The following is a 21,912-nucleotide window of genomic DNA, read 5'->3' on the forward strand; positions in this document are numbered from 1 at the left end:
CCTGGGGGCTTCTGAGGTCCCAGAGGACCTGGGACTGCGTCCTCCATGCCGGGGCAGGCCACAACCTCACACAAAAAAACACCTTCTTGCTAGAGCCCTACATGGGTTAAGATGCATCATCTACACTGGCTTTTATCTTACCCCGCCGGACTCTTGGCATACCTGGCCTGGGGTGGCCGGCCCTGGCTCGGAGAGGGGAAGAGACTCGGAGAGGGTGAGAGAGGGTACGGGGACCAGGCCCTCTCCACCCAGCTCGTTTCCTGAGCCATGTCATCCCAGACCCAGGGTCCCTAGAGAGCAAGGGAGGAGGCAGGAAGGCCGGAGGGGTGAGTCTTAGACACAAGGAAGGGCCTGTGAGCTTCTGCCTCTGCCTTTTCCGGGGCTCTTCAAATCAGGTTGTAGAAGCCATTTACACTGGAGATGCAGGAGGAAAAATTTAGGTTTCTTTCAACCAAAATAAGGAAGACAAAGCTTTGCCAATATTAAGTATGCAGAATGACAGCAGGTCACAAGTAGATTTCTTACATATGTTGGGAATATTTTCTCAAAAGGTTGTCATGGATAGGGGAGTGTGATAAAGAATGTTTAGAGGCCTCTGAGGTAAATAGAAGGTATGAATGGGCAGGCAGGCACTTGGGAGGTGATTGGGAACCAGAGAGGGTGGTGATGGGACCTTGATGCCCAAGGTCATGACCTCTGGGGATGGGGAGTTACCCAGGAAGTCCCTAAGAGGTGTGGCTTCTAGAAGGTGCCTCCCCCCACCCCCCAGGTGCCTTCACTCCATCTGATATTCAAAGAGGTAGGGTGGTGCCACTTATCCCCGCAGACAAACCTAGTAAGCTCTAAGTTCTTTCTTAAGACTTCCTGGGTCCTGAGCCCACAGAATCCAGGTGACCTCCCTCCCAGCACCCAAGTGGGTGACCGACCACCCCACGTAAGAACAAAGCATGATAGCTAGAGAGGACCTACCTGCCAGGTGCTGTTCTAGGCATGCTACCCTCTTAATAGATGATAATTATAAGACATTTAGTATGGTCACCCAACTACCAAGTTAGGTTTAAGGGTTAACACACTTTCTAGATTGAGTGATACTGATTGCTGCAAAGTTCCCCAATGGTTTGGCTCAACTCCAGAACAAGGAGGAGTCTAGAAACTCAGTATCTGTGTCCCAAAGGGAGTGGGAGATTGGAATCACCAGATTGGACACTCGGTTCACCAGAGGTTGGAGATCTGGACGATATGTGTGTAGAAGGAGGCTGATGGAAAGAACAGTGTGCCCACAGCCTGTGCACGGGGTCTCAGTGGATCAATTTATTGACTCAGCTTTGTTATCCCAGCCCCATTCTGAGAGAGCAGCCCTGGAGGCGTTAGCTACCCCAGTGTTCCAGGTTGGTGGTGGAGTTTGGGGTTTGGAGAGAACACTGTCTGTCTCCATGATAACTGGGAGGGCTGGATCCCGGCAAGTGCCTCGAGGCCCATCTCCATCATGCCAACATGATGCTCCCTCCTCACAGGGAGAAAGGAGGCCCTAGGTGCAGCCCTGTGAATGGCCGAGTTGATTTCTTCTGAATTCTCCAACCCCAGATCAGAGTGTTCCACTTAGCAGAATCGGTATTATTCCAGGAGAGGAAGGCGCTCCTGAGTTGTCCGTTTCCTCCCAAGGCCAACTGAGTGATGTCAGTGGTTGCTAGGCAAAATTTCCATGTGTCCCTCTCCCTACTTCCCGACAGGACCGATTATTTCTGTAGCAAGATGGACACTAATGCCAGATTTGGAAAAATGGGTGGTGTCACCAGTTATTGAACAGAGTCCTAATTTTCTTCCTGGGTCTCCCTGCTCTTGTCACTGTTGTCTATGGTTACTGAGGCCGGGCTCACCTGCCTTGAAACGGGAGTGCTGGCATTCCTCATGGACAGCGCAGATGTCAGGGATGAAATGACAGGCAGGCTGAACCAGGAAGAGCTCTGGTTGTACTCACTCAAGGGCAGGCTGAACCTCCATAAGGAGCTCAGGTTCAGCCTCCTAATCAAGGGTGGGTTGACTTTTCTAGATGAGCATTCAGTGTCTGTCTTCTGGGATGTCACCAATTGGTGTTTGGGGTACTGTAACGACTTGGGGGGCACCAAGGGCATCTTTTTGGACTGTAGCTTTTCAAAGGGATCAAAAGCAATGTGGTCCTCGAGGTGCCACCAGTGGTGGAGTGGCTGCACTGGGATTGGCAGAAAGGTGAGGATGCTGAGGAAGGTGACCCAGCTCAGGGTGCTCTGCAGGTAGGGCTGTTTTACTTCCTGGCTCTGGAGGCCGAAAGAAGGGAGCAGGGTGGGAGGAAGGGGGGGGGGGGTTCAGTCCCTGCGATGCTGGGGATTCCACTCCCCAGGGACTGGGAAGCTGGCTAAAGGTTCCCTGGGAATGGAAGGAGCCCAGACCTCGGGTCTCCGTGGAGTGGGAGATGAGATGAACGGGGCCCGGAGTGGTGGTGAGAGGCCAGGGTAGGGGGACCTCACCATACTGCTGTTCCAGGCGATGTAGTAGGACGGTACCCTCCAGTGGAGCTGCGTGAGGCAGATGGTGAAGAGGGCCAGCAGCCCAGGCAGGGTCACGTAGCGCCACAGGAAAGTGAAGAAGGACCACAGCAGGCGGCCCAGTTTACTGAACATTTCTTCCCTGAACCTGGGGAGGGAACAACAGGACAGGCGTAGATGTCTGGGTAGGAGCCCTCCTCTGGCAGCCGGGACCCGAGCGCTTGGGAGTGGTTCTCTCACTGGCTGCCAAGTCCTGCTGGGCCCTCGCTGAGGACGGGAACCTGCATGCGTGTAGTGCTCCAGCCCTCTGCCTTCAGACTGTCCCCTATAGCCCCTGGTTCCTGACTGCTCCTTGTGCCTGTACCCCGCCAGCTGCTGGCTGGGCCCCCCTGCTGTGGGATGGACAAAGGGAGCAGAGACCTGGGGTGGGTCCCTGGCTGGATGGGCCCCCGGGGCTTGGACGTCACCTCCTGGCTCCATAGATCCAGGCCAGGGCCACATTCTGGAAGGCCACAATGACGATGAGGGTGAGCGGGACCAGGCAGTCATCAAACAAGGACATTATGTAGCTGCCAGCATGACTGGTGAAGACGAGGCTGCCCAGAAAACCTCCCAAGCAGATGAGCACTGTGACAAAGGCAGGTTTGGCCACACTGAGGTCTATGCGCAGGGCTGGGCTAGGGGTCAAAGTGAGCTCTAGAGATTGGGGTGGCCTGGGGAGAGGGGGCAGCAGGGCAGGGTCTTTGCTAGGCCGAGAACCCACAGTACCTGACAGCAGCTTGGGATACCTCCTGAAGAGGGAGAAGGAGGTCTGGAGGGGACAGACAATGCCTTCCAAGATGCTCATCAAGGTGCTCAGCCCCATGATGACCAGGGCCAAGAAGAAGAGGATGGCCCAGAGAGAGGCGCCAGGGAACAGCGAGATGGCTTGGGAGAAAGCTGCGAATGCCAGGCCAGGTCCCTCCATGAACTGTGGGGGAGAAGGGCTCTCAGGCAGTGGTGGGTCTGGATTGGGGGGGGGGGGGGGGGAATGGTGCAGTGATCAATTAGCAATGTCTGTCTCGGACAGAGGAAAGAGGCAGAGAGTGGTGGGCAGCTGGCAGAAGGCTGAGTGTTTGCCCTGCTTGCTTTCCTGAGCTGTGTGAGCTTCACCTCTTGAAGCCGCAGTTTCCTCCTCTAACAAACTGGGCTCCTAGGGTTGATGTGAGGATTAAAGTCAAGTGACCACTTAGTGAAGACCCTAGTGCACAGGTAACAGTGGTGGAAACTTGATTATAACTGCCACCTTCCTCTGAAGATGCGTGGGTGGCCCATGAGGCTCCTGGGAAATGCATTTCCCAGTGTCCTGTGGGGCCTCTGGGAAGCACCCTCCCACCCCCACAAACACACCTTATCCTTCTGGGTCATGATGCTGCAGGATGGGGAGAAGCGGATGACCGGGTACTGGAGGTGTTGAGGGAGATTGCTGATCCAGTCTAGGTAGTCCAGGGCGGGCAGGAGGAGGATGTCTTCGGGGGGCTTGGCATCCTGAGGCAGCACCCCCTTTTTTATCAGGCTTATCAATTTTGAGACACTCCTGAACGGGAAAAGCAAAGGAAGTGTGGTGAGCAGTCTGGCCCCTCTGCTGCCTGAGAGGAAAGTGAGTTGTGCAAGAGGAGTTCAGCCGAGTCACAAGGGCAAATAGACAGGGGCTGGAAGTGAATCAGGTGGACTTGGCAGGGGAGTTGCGCTGGGGAGTCCCCGAAGGGGCAGAAGACTCTAGATTTGTTGTAGCTAGGACTCCTCAGTGTTATGGGTTGAAGTGTGCCCCCACTAAATTCATATGTTCAAGTCCTAAGGCCCACTACCTCAGAATGTGACCTTGTTTGGAAAGAGCGTTGTTACAGAAGTAATTGAAGATGAGGTCATACTGGCCCCTAATCCAGTAGGACTGGGGTCCTAATAAAAAGGGGGATATTTGGGGGCACCTAGGTGGTTCAGTTGGTTAAGCATTGGACTTTGGCTCAGGTCATGATCTTGTGGTTCATGAGTTCAAGCCCCACATGACATTCTGTGCTGACAGCTCAGAGCCTGCAGCCTGCTTCAGATTCTGTGTCTCCCTCTGTCTCTGCCCCTCTCCTGCTCATGCTCTCTCTCTCTCTCAAAAATAAACATTAAAAAATATTAATAGGGGCGCCTGGGTGGCTCAGTTGGTTGGGCGTCTGACTTCGGCTCAGATCGTGATCTCGCGGTTCATGGGTTTGGACCCCATGTCGGTCTCTGTGCTGACAGCTCAGAGCCTGGAGCCTGTTTCAGGTTCTGTGTCTCCCTCTTTCTCTGCCCCTCCCCCACTCATGCTCTGTCTCCGTCTCAAAAATAAACATTAAAAAATATACATTAATAAACCCAGTTCATTCATTTTAATTGGCAGATAGTATTCCATTCATTGAATGACTATACTAAGATTTGTTATCTACTCACCTCCTAGCAGACATTTGGATTGTTTGCAGTTTCAGCCATTATACCTCTCCTCCCACAACTCCAAATAGACATAGATTAATCTTGGGGCGCCTGGGTGGCTCGGTTGGTTAAGTGTCCAACTGGATTTTGGCTCAGGTCATCTCATGGTTCATGAGATTGAGCCCTTCATCGGGCTCTGCACTGACAGCACGGAGCCTGCTTGGGATTCTGTCTCTCTCTCTTTCTGCCCCTCCCCTGCTTGCTCTCTCTTTCAGAACAAATAAAAAATAAACTAACCCTCCCCCCAACATATATTAGTCCTATAGGTCACTGAAGGTCTTCTTCAGTTTTTCGTTCTTTTTTTTCCTCTTTGTGTTTCACTTTGTAGAACTTCTATTTACCTGTCCTCAAATTAACTGATCCTTTATTCTGCTGGATGAATACTAAATACATCCAGTGAAACTTTGTTTTCATCGACTTTTTGAGTTCTGTAATTTCCATGTGGTCCTTTGTTAGATTTTCCATATCTTTCCTAAAATACCTCCATTGCTTCCATTTTATTAATCTTTTCTATGCAATCCCTTAACATATTTATAATCGGTGTTTTAAAGGTCTTGTCTGCTGATTCTAATGTCTTGATGATCTTTGGGTCTTCTTTTTTTTTTCTCTTGGCTATGGATTCTATTTTCCTGGGTTTCGGAATGTCTCGAGAGTGTTCAATTCCACGTGGGGCGTTGTAGATAGAACAACAAAGAAGGAAGGTCTGTGATCTGTTTTATTTTGCGAAATCTCGATAAATTTAAGACTTTTATTCCAACAGGCAGCTAAGAGTTAGGGCTATTTAGTTAGTTTTCGGAGCGTTGAGGCGAGCTGGGGTGGGTGACAGTTTTCATTAGTTTTTTCTCTGCCTTCAAATGGGATTAAGGAGGGCTCACGTTGCCCTCGGGCCATGCCCCCAACTTCCTGCACACTGCCCTTCCCCCCCACCATGAGGACTAATATCTTTGATGTTGTCATTATTTGGGTTGAAGTGGGCTGGATAGTAGCTGTAGATGTTTTGGGTTTGTCTTCGCACACAGCTCCAGTGGGGCCACGGGTCCTGAAACCACAAGACTAGGCGGAGCTCCTCTGCTTGCTCCCTTGTCTCCCTTGCACTTCTGCCTCTTCTCCAAAAACCTTTCCTGGGAATAGAGAGGCAAACCGTTCGGTCCAGTGGTGTATTTCCTCCTTGGGGGCTCGTTGCGATTCCAACACCTGCTGGCAGCCCATACTGTTATTAAATGCTTGCACGGTTTCTCCTTGTCAGTGCAAAGTCTCTCCATCCGTGACAGGCCTGTGCCTCCAGCCACCTGCACCCGAGGAGCCACTTACCCCCAGATATGAAGGCATTCGTGGCTCTTTGCTCATGTACGATGAACTCATTACTCTCCAGGCTTTATTTAGTTCATGAGGGCTCCTTTGTGTCTACTGCTCTTCAGTAACATTATAGGAAAGTATTATTTTTATTTTATCCATTTTTAAAATTGCTGGTACCAAGGAAGCATGGACTTTTGCATCCTTCAACATCCTAACTGGAAGAAAAATCCCACCTTGGAGATTTTTTTTTTTTTTACATTTATTTATTTTTGAGAAACAGAGTGAGACAAAGCGTGAGTGGGGAGAGGCAGAGAGAGGAGACACAGAATCTGAAGCAGGCTCCAGGCTCTGAGCAAGCAGTCAGCACAGAGCCTGATGCGGGGCTCGAACCCATAAACTGTGAGATCATGACCTGATCCGAAGTCGGACGCTCAACCGACTGAGCCACCCAGGCGCCCCGGAGATTTTTTTTTTTTTATAAAATTTTTTTAATGTTTGTTTATTTTTGAGAGAGAGAGGGAGAGAGAGAGCAGGGGAGGGGCAGAGACACAGAATCCAAGACAGGCTCCAGGCTCTGAGCTACCAGCACAGAGCCCAATGTGGGGCTCGAACTCATGAACCGTGAGATCATGACTTGAGCTGAAGTCAGATGCTTAACCTATGAGCCACCCGGGCATCCCCCACCTTGGACATTTAAAAAAAAAAAAAAATCCCAATGCCTGAAGGCATCCCAGACCAAGTAAATCAGAATTGCTGGAAGTGAGACTCAGGTGTAAGTGTTTTCTAAGGTTCCCCAAATGATTCCAATATGTAGCCTAGGCCAGTAACCTTTGATTGTGGCCCAGGATGCTGTACAACCTCTGCAAGTTAAAGAATTGATTTTGAAGTCTTCTTTACACCAACTACAATTTATGGAAACCTTTGGACAGTCCTGTCTCTGGGCCTATTTTCTTATCTATAAAGTGGTGGATATTAGAACAGTATCATTTGGGGGCACCCGGGTGGTTCAGTTGGTGGAGCGTCCGATGCTTGGTTTCAGCTTCGGTCATGATCTCACAGTTTGTGGGACTGAGTCCCACTTCAGGCTCAGTGCTAACAGCACAGACCCTGCTTGGGATTCTCCTTCCCTCTCTCTGTGTCCCTTCCCCCCACCCCCACCCCCAAATAAATAAACATTAAAAAAAGTTTTTAGAATATTATCATTTGGCAGCTTTTTCTGAGAATGTGATATTATGATGACTATGATAACTATTGCTGTTATTGTTATTATTATTGGAGAGGCCAGAGCGTGAAGGCCCATGAGGCTGGGGGATTGCCAAAGCGGAGGGAGGGACTTCCTGTTGGACCTGCAAGGCTGTAATTACTCACTTCTCAACACAGGTGTGGCCGCTGGTGGTGGCCCAGAACTCCAGCACTATAAAGACGATGGATGTGAGCAGCAATGAGGTCACCAGGTTGACCAGGGCCACCAAAGAGGCCACCTGGATGTAGCTGTTGCCTCCAGCCTTGGAGGAGAAGTTGATGGTGGTGCCCAGGCCCAGGCCTAAGGAATAAACCACATGGCCTCCTGCCTGACGCCAGAGGTCCAGCGAGGCCCAGGATGAGAGCTGTGGATGGGGTTGGGAGAGAGAGACGTTTGGGGGTGAGCCTGAGGGTAGACCCGTCGGTGAGCTGGAAGAAGGGCAAGCTGGGCTGGGGAGCAGAGGGATGAGGGGCAGGCTGGGGGCCTTAGGAAAGGTGTCTGAGAAGAAGAGTCAGAGAAGGCCTGGGGAGCTGTGGGAGGGAGGAGGTGTGGAGTCCCCAGCCTCACCTCTGTGGTCACCATACGTCTGAGGCTGGCAACTGCACCTTCCAAGAAGAGACTTCGGATGAGGAAGCAGAGGAGGAGGATGTAGAGGAGGAATACCGAAAAAATCAGGATCTGGCCAGGTGGGTCAAGACAGAAACCAGAAGTCAGGAGAAGGGGGGAGGAGGGGCAGGTGGAGGCAAGCATTACAGGGAGCACAGGTCGGCAGGCCTAGAGAGAGGGAGATAAGCTGGGCTGGCCGGGTGAAGGTGGCCTGGCTGTGACATGAGGGAGCTGTCGGAGGATTATCCTTAGGAGACGGTGATGTTGTTTTGGGGGAAGAATCTACCAATAAGCTGCTCAGAGGTGAGGGGTGAGACACCAAGTAGAGATGGCTTTTATGTGGTAGGGCAGCTGGACATAATCATCTGCCTGGGTTTTATGGTCTTGGGGTGAGTTAACCGCATGGGACAATGTCACCGGTGAAGACAGAGGAAAAGCAACCGAGGAGAGACTTTGGGAGAGAGTAACACGGTCAGTGGGAATTTTGAAGTATTTCTGGTTCTTTCCGCTCTGGGAGAGGAAGGCAGGCCCCCTCCCTCCATGTGCCCCTACTGAGCCTTTAGTAAAATCTGCTTTATCTCGAAGGCTGTGGAGAGATGGCTCCAGGGACACATGGGGTGGAAACCGACTGCATGAACTGTTTTGGGGGCCAGAAGCTGCGGGTAAGGTTAACTGAAGTGACCTAATAAACACACCAGAATAAATTTTCCACGTAAGGAGAAGATGATCCAGGTGGCAGGGGTGTGGACTGGAAGTATGGGTTGGAATAAAATAAAATGGAAGACTCTGGAAAGGAACTGGTAGCCAACTGGCTCCTTCAGGGATTAACAGGCCCTGTCAATGTGCGGGCAGGCACAGGGTGCAAGGTTCAAGGGGCGAGGCTGTGGTCTGCTCTAGAAGGTCTCCACTGCTGTGACCTGGGGGTGAGGCATGGGGAAGAGTGGGTACCAGGCGCTCCTTCCTGCAGTGGATGGGACAGGGGCAGTTCTTTGTGACAGGAGGGGTTGACGCTGCTGCCTTGGGGAGCCCTGGATGGCAGAGCCTGTCCTCTGGGAGTGGGGGAGGGTCTTGGGGATTAGAGAAGAGAGGTCAGCAGGAAGGAGTGGGATGGTGTCCGGCCGGATTGTGGCGGGGTCGGTGGGGGGGTAGGGGTGGTGGCTTACCTGCATTGAAATCTTCAGCCCTGTGATCATGGTTAAGAAGAGGAGGAACCAGGCTGCGAAGATGCCCAGTGTGAGGTGCAGGACGAGGGCGTCGACCCCTTCCTCAATGTGGCCTGAGGCGCTCAGGGTGGTGTGGTACCAGAAGTACTGGTGGGACACAGTCCGAAGGCAAGAGAGGTCTGGGGGCGGGGGGACCCAGGTGCTTAGGCACCACCTCACTAGGTGCCGGTCCCCGGCTCTTCACTTCCTCCCCCGTGGCTCTCACTGCCTCTCTCCTGCTCCTTGGTGCCCTTGCCTCCCTTGGCCCTGCCGGCCTCCTCTCTCCGTCTCCTCACCAGTGACATTGGTGGTCTTCACCAGTGGGCACTGGTTCCAGGGCAGGGAGTTATCAAAGGAGTTGGCCAGGTAGGAGAGGCTCCAGGTGATGATGACGCTATTATACAAGCTCATCAAGATGCACACCTAGGGGTGGACACAGTGGGCCTGAGGGACAGGATGGACAGAGACGGGGGCCTGGAGACCACAGGGGGTGACTTGGGGATGCCTCTTGCCCGGGCCCCTCATTCACCAATATGCTAGCGTATCCTATGCCGCCCAGCCAGGGGACGAGCTGCTTCCAGACCCGGATGTTGTCCACACGCAGCCAATGCCCCACGATCATCTCCATGTACAGGAGGGGAATCCCAAACGAGAGGAGCATGAAGAAGTACATCAGGATAAAGCTGCCTGGAGAAGGGAGCCAGGCGCTGTGCTCAGGCAGCCAGGAGTCCCGGCCCCCCTCCGCTTTATCCCCTAGAAGTCTGGGTGAACCTCCAGGTGTCTCCTCCCCCAGGACCCGGGAGTCTGGGCTTCAAGCCTTAAAACTCCTTCCCCAAACTCAAGACCCAGGTCCTTGGCCTTACCTCCTCCGTTCCGCTGACACAGGTAAGGGAAACGCCATATGCTACCCAGCCCAATGGAGAAAGCGACCTGCATTAAGATATCCTCGGTTCTTTTAGTCTCAGCAAAGTAGTTTTGGGTCTTGGTGGCCAGAATCTCCTTGGCTGTGAGCTTCCCGGACAGGAAGGAGGAAGTTCTGGGTCCTTTGGGAGCCTCTTCCTCTGATATTTCTTCAAGGGACTCCATGACTTTCTTCTTTCAGGCCAACTAACTCCTGACGGAATCTTGGGGTCATCAAAAATAGCAGACTTTACGGGCTATGTCTCAGACACTGAAACTTCATGCCGGCAGGGTTTCAGGGCAACAAAGGGCCACAATTTACCTCTTGGCCCTTCTCACTAGTGGACTTTGGGCAAATAATTTCATCGCCTTGAGACTCGGTTGTTGTTGTTTTTTTCTCTCTCATCTTACAAGCTAGATGAATTTCAAAATATTTAGTAATGTTATGGTGTGAGCACCAATCAGAATGAACCAGCCATAGCCCGTGGAATGTCAGCTGAACATTAGCCCCATCTGGGGGCACCTGGGTGGCTCAGTCGCTTAAAAGCGTCTAACTCTTCATTTTGGCTCAGGTCATGATCTCACAGTTTGTGAGTTCAAACCCCACATGGCTCCACGCTGACAATGTGGAGCCTGCTTGGAATTGTCTCTCTCCCCCCTCTCTACCCTTTCCCTGCTCAAGCTCATGCTCTGTCTCTCAAAATAAATAAATAAAGTTTAAAAAACTTAGTTAAAAAAAAAATCAGCCCCATCTGAAAGGATTAAAAATGACATAGTGGATATTGAGTGCCAAGGACACAGTAAAGACTCAAGAAACTCAGGTTTCTTTCTTTTCTCCTTCTAGTCTACTTGGCCCAGCTAATGCATGCGGGCTTCTAGGCCAGTGGTTCTCAAACCTGTGTATCCCAACCATTTGAGGAGCTCTCAAAAACCTCCAGACTCCTGCCTTTCATTCTCCAAGCCTCACTCTTCCAGATTCTGATTCAAGAGACCTAAGGTGGGGTATAGAGATTGGGTAAAGAGCTTCCTTGGGGTTCTATTTCTGGAAAGGCAGCAAGATGGGGGGGGGGGGAGCAGTGAGTTTCTGTGGACCCATCCCCTAGTGAAACAAATACAGCCTGTGAACATTACCAAGAAAGAAAACATTCAAGGACTCTGGAAAATGTCTTCAGGGCACACAGCAAACGTTTAGTCAGGAAAATCTACTAAAACTCACCATGAACAGGGAGAGTCTGTGGCATGTGACCCACAGCCTGCTTCCCTCCCTCCTCACTCCCGGCCCGGTGCTGTGGAAACTGCACATGGTTCCCTCTCTCCCCAGTTCCCACTCAGAGGCTACAGGCACCTTCCCAGGAGGGGCAGATCACCAGCATTTGTCATTCCTTTTTGGTGACATGTGGCAGAGACGAAATTCCAGGAAAGTGTGTGGTATAAAGGTCCGGAGCCCCTTTCTTCCACTCCGCCCTCATTTGTGGCCCGACAAGTGGAGAATACTGGGGGCCCTAGTCACCCCCTTGCCCCAGCTCATTGGTGAGGTGGAGGTTATATGTCAGGAGGGGCAACTCAGTAAGACCAGAGGTTAATGCTCCACGTGGCACCCTGCTCCAAAAGCACTCAGAGAGAAGCAGGCCTCTGTTCCCATCCACCTCTGAAGATCTTGTCCTGGGAGAGAGACAGGCCTTCAGAACAAATGGGCCCAGAAGCTCTTCCCAAAGGAACTGACTTTATTTGAAACAGGGTGTGAAGTTGTTTAAGCCTGAGGGCACACTCAAAATCAGTAAATTTAGGCCAGGAATACACTAGAGAGAGCGGGGGAAAGAGACAGCTAAGAAGATCCCTCCTGGCGTCAGAACAAACGTCAAACACTGAGTTCAAAAACTTACTGCCGTAAAAAAGCCTGAATTTAACTGGATTAGATTGTGGAACAATTTATGCATCAGCCACTGTCAAAAGCAATACAGCAACCAGCTGGGAATTAGTGGATCCCCGACTTATTTCAAGAATGAAGATGGTAGAAAGACAAAACTTCAGAGAGTGCTCTCACCAGAAGCCCTCAACTCCAGGAAATAAGACGGAGGGTTCTTCCATAAGAGGGAAAGTTATCTTTTAAAAAAAATGTTTATTTCTGAGAGCGGGGGACGGGCAGAGAGCGAGGGGGATAGAGAATCCAAAGTGGGCTCTGGGCTGTGAGCACAGAGCCCGATGCAGGGTTCAAACCCACAAACTGTGAGCCAAAGAGGGACACTCAACCGATTGAGCCACCCAGGCGCCCCAAGAGAGGAAATTATCCTCGATGGAAGGTCAGACACGCAGAAAGGAATCAGGAGTAATGGAAATGCAAATATGGGGATGGAACTGAGACTGCACAAAAAGTAATGGTAACATCTTGTTTGGTTTTAATTAAGCAAAGAGTAAGAATTGCACCACAGTGAAGATAAGGAGGGTGGTTAGTGGAATTTAATTGTTGTAAGTACTTTTTATTGTCTGGGAAGAGGATAAAAGTCCTGAGACCAGCGATGCAAGCCCCCTCCTAGACCCCACAATTTAGACATGGGGCTCTCAGCTGCTTCTGACCAGAGTCACGTAGCCCTTAGCTACTGTTAAAGAAACTGCCTCAGGAAATGAGTTGCCTCCTGAAAAGTCTGTGGGATGCTGTTCTGCCGGAGGTAACAAGTCTAAGGTGCCGCGTTTGCAAGAAAACATAATAATTTGCGGCTTAGTAGTCACAGGATGTGGAACTTCTGCCTCTGTACTCTAGAGATGACATCACTAATGCAGTCTGCTCAGAATGGTTTATCGGTTCAGGCCCCTAAAGCAGAGCGATGGCCCTGCTCCAGTCACACCCAAACCGGTCAGGAACTTGCCAGAAGGTCAAGATGGTCAAGAAAGGAAATATAGTTGAGCGAATCCTTAATTAATCAACATGATCTGGGGCGCCTGGGTGGCTCAGTCGGTTAAGCCTCCAACTGTGGCTCAGGTCATGATCTCACAGTTTGTGAGTTCAAGCCCTGTATCGGGCTGTGTGCTGACAGCTCAGAGCCTGGAGCTGCTTCGGATTCTGTGTCTCCCTCTCTCTCTCTGCCCCTCCCCTGCTTGTGTGCTGTCTCTCTCTCTCTCTCAAAAATAAACAAACAAAAAATCAGAGTGATCCAAGACCCTGAGACCCTCACCCTGAATTTTCACCCTTTAAACTACCCTCCAACTCCACTCCCCCACCCCCACTTGGAAGTCATCAGGGAGTTTGGGACTTTTCAGCATTAGCTCCTGGTTCCCCTGGGTGGTGGCCACCCAGTAAATCTTTCTTCACTGCGAAAGCTTGGTGCCGGTTTTTATTTGCTTGCTTAGCATCAGGTGGACGAACTCTCGTTTGGTTCGCTTAGGGTACTGATAAATATTATTTGATAAAATGCATGCATATTTAATATGCATGCATTAAAAGAACAGCAAAGAAATGGAACTTCTAAGCTATAAGAGGGAAAAAATAGACTAATAAAAACAAACCATGCACAAAGAATGCAAGAAGAGAAAAAGTAATCTAGAGTAGATAGGGCAGGTACAAAACACCTAATTAAATGGGAGATTTAAAGTTAAACATTTCAGTATTTGTATTAAATGTAAATGGACTGAATGCTCCACTTACAGATGAAGTTTTCAGACTTAATAAAAACCTGAAATCAGACTAAATGCTGTTAACAAGAGACACCTAAAATGTAAGAATTTGGAATAATTAAAAGTAAAAAGCATGGAAAATAGTATTTCATGAAAACTCTACCCAAAAGAAAGCTTGTATAGCTTTACTAATATATTAATATATAATTTTTACACATTATAGTATTAATGTTTATATGTACTTAATATTTATATATTAAGATGTATTTATTTTATTTTATTAAAAAAATTTTTTTTAATGTTTATTTATTTTTGAGACAGAGAGAGACAGAGCATGAACGGGGGAGGGTCAGAGAGAGAGGGAGACACAGAATCCGAAACAGGCTCCAGGTTCCGAGCTGTCAGCACAGAGCCCGACGCGGGGCTCGAACCCATGGACCATGAGATCATGACCTGAGCCGAAGTCGGACGCCTAACCGACTGAGCCACCCAGGCTCCCCTATTAAGATGTATTTAATATTTAAAGTAAAGCCTCCAGAGATAAAGAGGGAAATTAAAAATTTTTTTAATGTTTATTTATTTTTGAGAGAGAGATTGAGTGTGAATGGGGGAGGGGCAGAGAGAGAGGGAGACACAGAAGCAAGCTCCAGGCTCTGAGCTGTCAGCACAGAGTCCGACTTGAGGCTCAAACTCACAAACCAGGAGATCATGGCCTGAGCTGAAGTCAGACACCCAAAGGACTGAGCCACCCAGGCACCCCAAGAGGGAAATTTAATAATGATAAAAAGTTCCCTTTCACTGGGAAGACATATGAATCCTAAAATGTTATGCATTTTTTTTTTTTTGAGAGAGAAAGAGAGATTGTGAGTAGGGGGAGGGGCAGAGAGAGAGGGAGAGAGAGAATCCAAAGCAGGCTCTGTGCTGTCAGGGACGTGGGGCTCGATCCCACGAACCATGAAATCATGACCTGAGCTGAAATCAAGAATTGGACATTCAACTGACTGAGCCACTCCAGTGCCTCTAAAATGTTATACATTCCTTAATGTGGCCTCAAAATGTAGGAAATTGATAGAATCTACTTATCTTAGGCATAAAAGATAAAGAGCAAAAATTCATTAAGGATATAGAAGACCTGAACAACTTAATTAGCACATTTGACCTAATGAATATATATTTATATGTACACACACACACACACACATTATATTCAACACCTGCAGATTACATACTTTTAAAGAACATGATAAACAATTACACAAAAAAATCAACCATATTTTCTGTAAAACAAATCTCAACAAATTCCAAAGTATCACAGTCACACAGAGTACACTTCTGACCACACGCAATTAAGCTAGAAATTAACAAAAATTAGTTTAAAGATCCCTATGTTTGGATATTAAGAACTACATTTAAAAATAACCAGTGGTTAAAGAATTGATTATAACGGACATCAGAAAATATTTTGAACAGAATGATAATGAAAATACTACATATCAGGGCACCTGGGTGGCTCAGTCGGTTGAGCATCTGACTTCCACTTAGATCATGATCTCATGGTATGTGAATTCTAACCCACACTGGGCTCTCTGCTGACAGTGTGGAGCCTGCTTGGGATTCTTTCTCTCTCTCTCTGCTGCTACCCAACTCGTGCTCTGTCTCAAAATAAATAAACTAAAACATACACACACACACGCACACAATATAACTTCACAACTGTATTGAGTTTATTCCAGTAATACAGGGAAGTTTGGAAGTAAAATGTCAGAGACCCCTGGGTGGTGAGATTGAGCCCTGCACTAGGCTCTGTGCTGATAGTGTGGAGCCTGCTTGGGATTCTCTCTCTCTGCCCCTCCCCTGCTCATGTGCTCTCTCTCTCTCTCTCTCCCTCAAAAATAAACATTTAAAAAAAGAAGTAAAAAATCAATGATAACATAAAAAGGATAAAAATGATACAATCATTTCAATATTTGTGTAAATATTCTACAAAACCCAACAACCATTCCTTTATAACAAACAAGCAAACTGGGGCGCCTGGGTGGTTCAGTTGGTTAAGCATCAGACTCTGGCTCAGGTCATGATCTCATGGTTTGTAGGTTCGAACCCCACATCAGGCTCTGTGCTGACAGCTCAGAGCCTGGAGCCTGCTTCGGATTCTGTGTCTCCCTCTCTCTCTGCCCCTCCCCTGCTCATGCTCTGTCTCTCTCTTATCTCTCAAAAATGAATAAACATTAAAAAAAAAAAAACAACTTTAGGAAACTAGAAGTAGAAAGGAACATCTGTAATTTCATAGAGGTTATTTACAAAAAAAGCTACAGCAAATACTGTACTTAATGATAAAATGTTGAAAGCTTTCCCTTGGAGTTTGGGAATAAGACAAAGATGCCCACCACAGTCCCTTCTAGTCAAACTGGATTTAAAGTCTGAGCTGATTGACAGCACTCATGGTTCTAAGTCTTCAGTTTGTCCTATATCCACTCCCTTTGCAATGTGATTCTGCAGTTCCTCTCACTAACGAGGCCATAATCTACTTTCCTACCCCTTGCATTGGGGCTGGTGTGCCCATTCAGAGCCTTGCTGAAAAAGGCCTTCCTTGTTGCTTCTTGTTCTCTTCATTTTTTTTTTAATTTTTACTTATTTTTGAGGGGGAGGGCAGAGAGAGAGGGAGAGAAAGAGAGAATCCCAAGCAGGCTCCATACTGCCAGCACGGAGCCCTATGTGGGGCTTGAACTCAGAACCGGGAGATCACGACCTGAGCTGAAACTAGTCAGACGCTTAACTGACGGAGCCACCCAGGTGCCCCACTTCTTGCTCTCTTACACTCTTGTCATCACCCTGAGGCCATATCTAGGCTAATTTGCTGGAAGACGAGACATGTAAATCTGAGCTGAGCTGAATCACTCCAGTGGTCCCAGCTCAAGCTAGTGTCGAACAGTCAATGGCCAGTCAACTAACGCCCTTACATATTAGTTGAGCCCACCCTCATGGATTATGAGGTATAATAATAAATTCTTGTCGTTTTAACTCACTGAATTTTGAAGTCATTTGTTCTGCAGCATTTGGGTGGCAATCGATAATTGGTACAAGGTGCCAGCAAACGCAACAAGATTTTTTAAAGTGTAAAGTTGGGATGAGAAGTAAAAAATGTCATGATTTACAGATACGATTATGTATGTAAAACATAAAACAGAATCTATAAACACATTATTAGGACCAGCAAGTGAGTCTAGCAAGGTGGCTGGATACAGGGTTAACAGAATACAATAAATAGCATTTCTAGATACCAGCAAGAAATAAATAGGTAATGAAAAAAATTAAAGATGGCATTAATAATAACATTAAGATATTTCAAGTGCTTAGGAATAAATCTAACAAAAGAAAGATGAGACTTCTATACCAAAACCTAAAACAGATTATTAAGAGAAGTAAAAATTTTAAATAAATGGAGAGAGATTTCATGTCAACCCAGAGTATCATGGAAATGACAGTATTAAATAATTAGGATGGGAAAATGTATATTCATATGGAAACAATGAAATTTGCCCATGAGATTAAAAATGAAAGGCAAATTCATAAAGCTTCTAAAGAAGTTAATAAGAGGGAGTATTTTCATGATCTGTAGGTTGAGAAAGATTTCAAAAACAGGACTTGGAAAGCACTAACCATAATGGAAACAATAAGTAACTTTGAGTTCATTAGAATTCAGAACATCTATTCGTCAAGAGGCAGCATTAAAAATGTTAAAAGCCACAGAGAAAAAATCTGCCACACGTGTAGCTGAGGGAGGTTTTTTTAAAAAAGTCCAGAATCTATAAAAAGCTCCTACAAATTAATAAGAAAAATATAAATAACCCAATAGAAAAATGTTCCAGGAAATGTGGAGACCTTTCACCAAAGTCATCCTCCAAATAAATGGGCAGTGAACAATATATCAGAGGGTTCAAACTATTTAAACAGAAGGGAAATGGTGATTAAAACCACACCGAGGGAGGGGTGCCTAGGTGACTCAGTCAGTTAAGCATCTGACTTCAGGTCAGGGCCCTCGTCAGGCTCTGGTGCTGACAGCTCAGAGCCTGGAGCCTGCTTCGGATTCTGTGTCTCCCTTTCTCTCTGTGTCCCTCCCTGCTCGTGCTTTGTCTCTCAAAAATAAGTAAACATTCAAAAAAAATTTTTTTTAATTAAAAAACACATTGAGGGGCCATTTCACACCAGTCAGACTGGTAGAATGGAAAGGCTAAGAACACCAAATATTGATGGATGAGGAGCCATGGGGAATATTATACACTGCTGGGGGGGAGGGGAATGGAAACTTACAAAATTAGTTTTAGAGATGGGTGGGCCAATACCTATTAAGATTGAAGGTATACAGGGGCGCCTGGGTGGTTCAATCAGTTAAACATCCGACTCTTGATTTAGGCTCAGGTCACGATCCTCACGGTTTGTGAGATCGAGCCCCGAGCGGGACTCTGTGCTGAACGTGGAGCCTGCTTCGGATTCTCTCTTTCCCTCTCTCTCTGCCCCTCTCCAGCTCACACTCCCTCTCCTCTCGCTCTCAAAATAAGCAAATAAACATTAAAAAAAAAAAGGAAGATATATATATCCCACGAACAGCAATTTCACTGTGTGCAACAGAGCACACATACAGGAATTTCCTTAACAGCACTGTTTGCAACAACCCCAACAGGAAACAATCAGGAAGTTCAACACAGTAGCGTGGAGATATATATATATATATATATATATATATATATATATATATATATATATATATATAGTGATATCGCCAGTACAAAAGAACACTACACAACAAAGAAAATGAACTACAGCCACACTTAACAATATGGATAAATCCCCAAAACTTCATATTCGGTGAAAGAAGCTACATCCTAAAGAATACATATCATATGACTCTGTTTATATCAAAGTCCAAAAACTAAAGTGTTTAGGCATGCACACTGAGGTGGTAAAACCATAAGTGAAAGAAAAGTAGTAATGGTCCTAAGGGTCAGAATGGTGAGTCCCACTGAGGGGCAGAAGGAGTTGGGGTTTGGGAGAGGCTCAAGGGAATATTTGGAGGATATAGGCAATGTTCTTTTTCTGACCAGGATGGTTGGGGTATTTGCTTGAGAATAGATCGTTGAGCTGAACATTTCAGTTTTGTGGACTTCCGTGAATATGTATAATATTTTATAATAAAAAAGAGGTATATGGTATGTAAAAACATAACAGAGTCTCCAAAACACACTTCTGGGTGAAAAGTCACAGAATATCAAATGTTTGATACCATTTATGTAAAAAGAGAATCCATATAAAGAAGACGTCACGTTTCTAAGTGTTCATACACACGCCTGTAAATGCACAGAGGACTCTTTCTCACATAACACCCTCCCTTCGGCCCCTTCCCATCCTCCCTCATCCAGATAACTTCAACTCATCACTGATGTCTCCTCTCAGATCTAACTTCCTCCAGGAAGCCAGCCTTGATCACCTTTGCCAGAGGTCTCTTGAGATTTTAATACACTTTACACCTAAACACCCTTTCTCGTGCCTAGTGCAATGCCCCCAGTAGCCGCTCTTGGGGATGTCCTGATTAAAATGCTTCCAACAGGGCTGGGTGGCTCAGTCGGTTAAGTGTCTGATTCTTGATATTGGCTCAGATCACGATCTCACGGTCGTAAGATGGAGCCCGACATCGGGACCTGCGCTAACAGCTTGGAGCCTGCTTGGGATTCTCTCTTTTTCCCTCTCTCTCTGCCCCTCCCCCACTCATGCTGTCTCTGTCTCTCTCAAAATAAATAAATAAACTTAAAAAAAATAACACAATTCTTCCACAAACTGTTGAAATCTGGAAATGTTGCTATTTTGGTAGTCGGATCGCATCTCCCAGGCTTTTCCTCTTATTAGAACAGCCCTTTGTCAGGTAACCAGTTTCCAGTTAGAGGTTGGAAAGTGTGTGGCCCCTCTCCCACCCCACCCATTCAAGAGCCCACTGCACAGACTCCAGCCTGAGGGGCAGCCAGTCACCCTGCCCTGCAAATGCCTCTCAGCTCCTCTGTGGGCAGTACTGGCACCAGCATTCGCTTCCAGTGCAGCACACAGTCTGGCTCAGTTCAACCTGTGACTTTAGAAGATGGCTTAGGGTTGTTGCTATTTGTAAGGCAGGCCATCTGCCTCTTCTTGCTTAAGTTTGAGGTTTTAGTTTAACTAGGTGCAACGTCTATACAGTCTTAAAAAATACCATGATTTAAAATGTTTGATGGGGCGCCTGGGTGGCGCAGTCGGTTGAGCGTCCGACTTCAGCCAGGTCACGATCTCGCGGTCCGTGAGTTCGAGCCCCGCGTCAGGCTCTGGGCTGATGGCTCAGAGCCTGGAGCCTGTTTCCGATTCTGTGTCTCCCTCTCTCTCTGCCCCTCCCCCGTTCATGCTCTGTCTCTCTCTGTCCCCCCCCCCCCCAAAAAAAAACCACAAAAAAAAAAAAAAAACGTTGAAAAAATAAATAAATAAAATGTTTGTTCCCGGGGCACCTGGGTGGCTCAGGCAGTTAAAGCATCCGACTTTGGCTCAGGTCATGATCTCACCGTTTGTTAAGTTCGAGCCGTATGTTGGGCTCTGTGCCGACAGCTCAGAGCCTGGAGCCTGCTTCAGATTCTGTGCCTCCCTCTCTCTCTACCCCTCCCCCCTTGTACTCTGTCTCCCTCTCTCTTTCAAAAATAAACAAACATTTAGAAATAAAATAAAATGTTTGCTCCCTTTAGTTCTTTCTTTCTTTCTTTTTCTTTTGGAGGCACTGCTGGGATTCCCTTTAGGTTTTAGAAGGAGGCCCAGCCAATTTTATAAATTGGGTATTATTATAGTATATGTATATATGAATATGTTATGCATGTGTATTTCTTACAAACTGGATATTATTATATATTATGTATTGGATAATGTCAAATGCAGCATATAGCACATAAATATATATTAATATATACTCTATGAATATGTGTATTACTTGCAAATTGGACATAGTATTGGAGATTATATATATATATCCACTTTATCAGGAGTGTTTTCCTATGTGATATTCTTTACGAATATGATTTTTAATGGGTACTTATTCCAGCATCATTATATAAACCTGACCAAATCTATCATTTGCTTAAATCTTCCTGAGGGGACTCAGTCCTGTTTAGGTCAGCACCCAGGGACCCTCCTGAATGGGCCGGTGCTTCCAGCTCCTCCCAGCCCCCACCCACAGCTGCAGCCACCACTGTCACCCCATCAAGGCTACCTGCAATTCACTCTGCTGCCAATGCTTCTTCTGCCTTCACACCCCCTCCCCCGCCAGAGGGGTCAGCCCAGGTAGCACTTGCCTGGGATAGTTGTCTTTGTCACCAGTCCAGCCCCTCCTGGATATGGGAACTCGTCTTTCTGGGCTTCCCCCTGCTCTGTCTACTCTCCGCCAGGCTCTCAGAGAATCAAAGGAGCGACAAGCAGTTTGAAGACCAGGCAGGAAACTCTTCGATCCAGATGGGAGAGTCCCGGGAGTCCACCTCAGAGCCGGTCAGTGAAGGATGTGCCTACAGCATCCCAACCCCACAGACTCAGCCCAGGTGACCTGCTGGGGAAAGTTGGTGTCCCCCATCGGTGACCTGAGGAGGGAGAGAGAGAAAGGGGGAGGGGAGGGGAGGTGGGATGGGGAGGGAAGAAGGGGCAAGACGTGCCACCAGACTTCCGCTCTACCTGCTGGCCTTTACTACTCTGCCTCTCGGTGTCTGGTGTCCAACCCTCCCCTCCCAGACTCAGGGCATCCTGGATCCCTAAATTCCTGGAGAGAAAGGGAGATTAGGAGGGGAGGCTGGGTGGTCTACATCCAGAGGCGGTGGGGGGTGGTGGCCGGGGAAACAAGATGGCTGGCGCCCCGAGAGGTTAGGAGCTGGGGGCTAGGGCCACTGCACCCCCCTTTACCCGCCACTGACGCGCGAGTCTGGAGAAGACCGGTCGCTTCTGTGGGCGTGGCGAGGCAGGGGGGCTGCCTGCGCGCGCGACAAAGGTC

The 21,912-nt window shown here is 47.9% G+C and overlaps 1 protein-coding gene across 12 annotated transcripts; it reads right to left on the reverse strand.

Annotated features, from left to right (window-relative positions):
* Positions 1–92: 92 nt before the first annotated feature.
* Positions 93–21,840, reverse strand: LOC106988690 (orphan sodium- and chloride-dependent neurotransmitter transporter NTT5-like). Of its 12 annotated transcripts, none has more exons than XM_053211156.1 (13): positions 21,600–21,840; positions 21,230–21,477; positions 10,232–10,492; positions 9,898–10,055; positions 9,665–9,791; positions 9,330–9,508; positions 8,128–8,334; positions 7,686–7,924; positions 3,912–4,098; positions 3,291–3,492; positions 2,990–3,149; positions 2,505–2,670; positions 93–414 (listed from the first exon to the last, which is right to left on the reverse strand). In XM_053211156.1, exons 3-13 carry the CDS (start codon positions 10,452–10,454, stop codon positions 334–336), a joined length of 1,929 nt encoding a protein of 642 aa, XP_053067131.1. In that variant the 5' UTR covers positions 10,455–10,492; positions 21,230–21,477; positions 21,600–21,840; the 3' UTR covers positions 93–333. The 12 variants fall into 12 exon arrangements, with proteins under 12 accessions (XP_053067131.1, XP_053067130.1, XP_026893860.1 ...); XM_053211155.1 differs by lacking the exon at positions 93–414 and adding an exon at positions 1,292–1,947; XM_027038059.2 differs by lacking the exon at positions 93–414 and adding an exon at positions 1,292–2,294 and having other exon boundaries at positions 21,230–21,436; positions 21,600–21,838.
* Between the last annotated feature and the right edge of the window lie 72 nt (positions 21,841–21,912).

Source organism: Acinonyx jubatus, chromosome E2 (genome assembly GCF_027475565.1).
Source record: "Acinonyx jubatus isolate Ajub_Pintada_27869175 chromosome E2, VMU_Ajub_asm_v1.0, whole genome shotgun sequence".
Lineage (NCBI taxonomy): Eukaryota > Metazoa > Chordata > Mammalia > Carnivora > Felidae > Acinonyx > Acinonyx jubatus.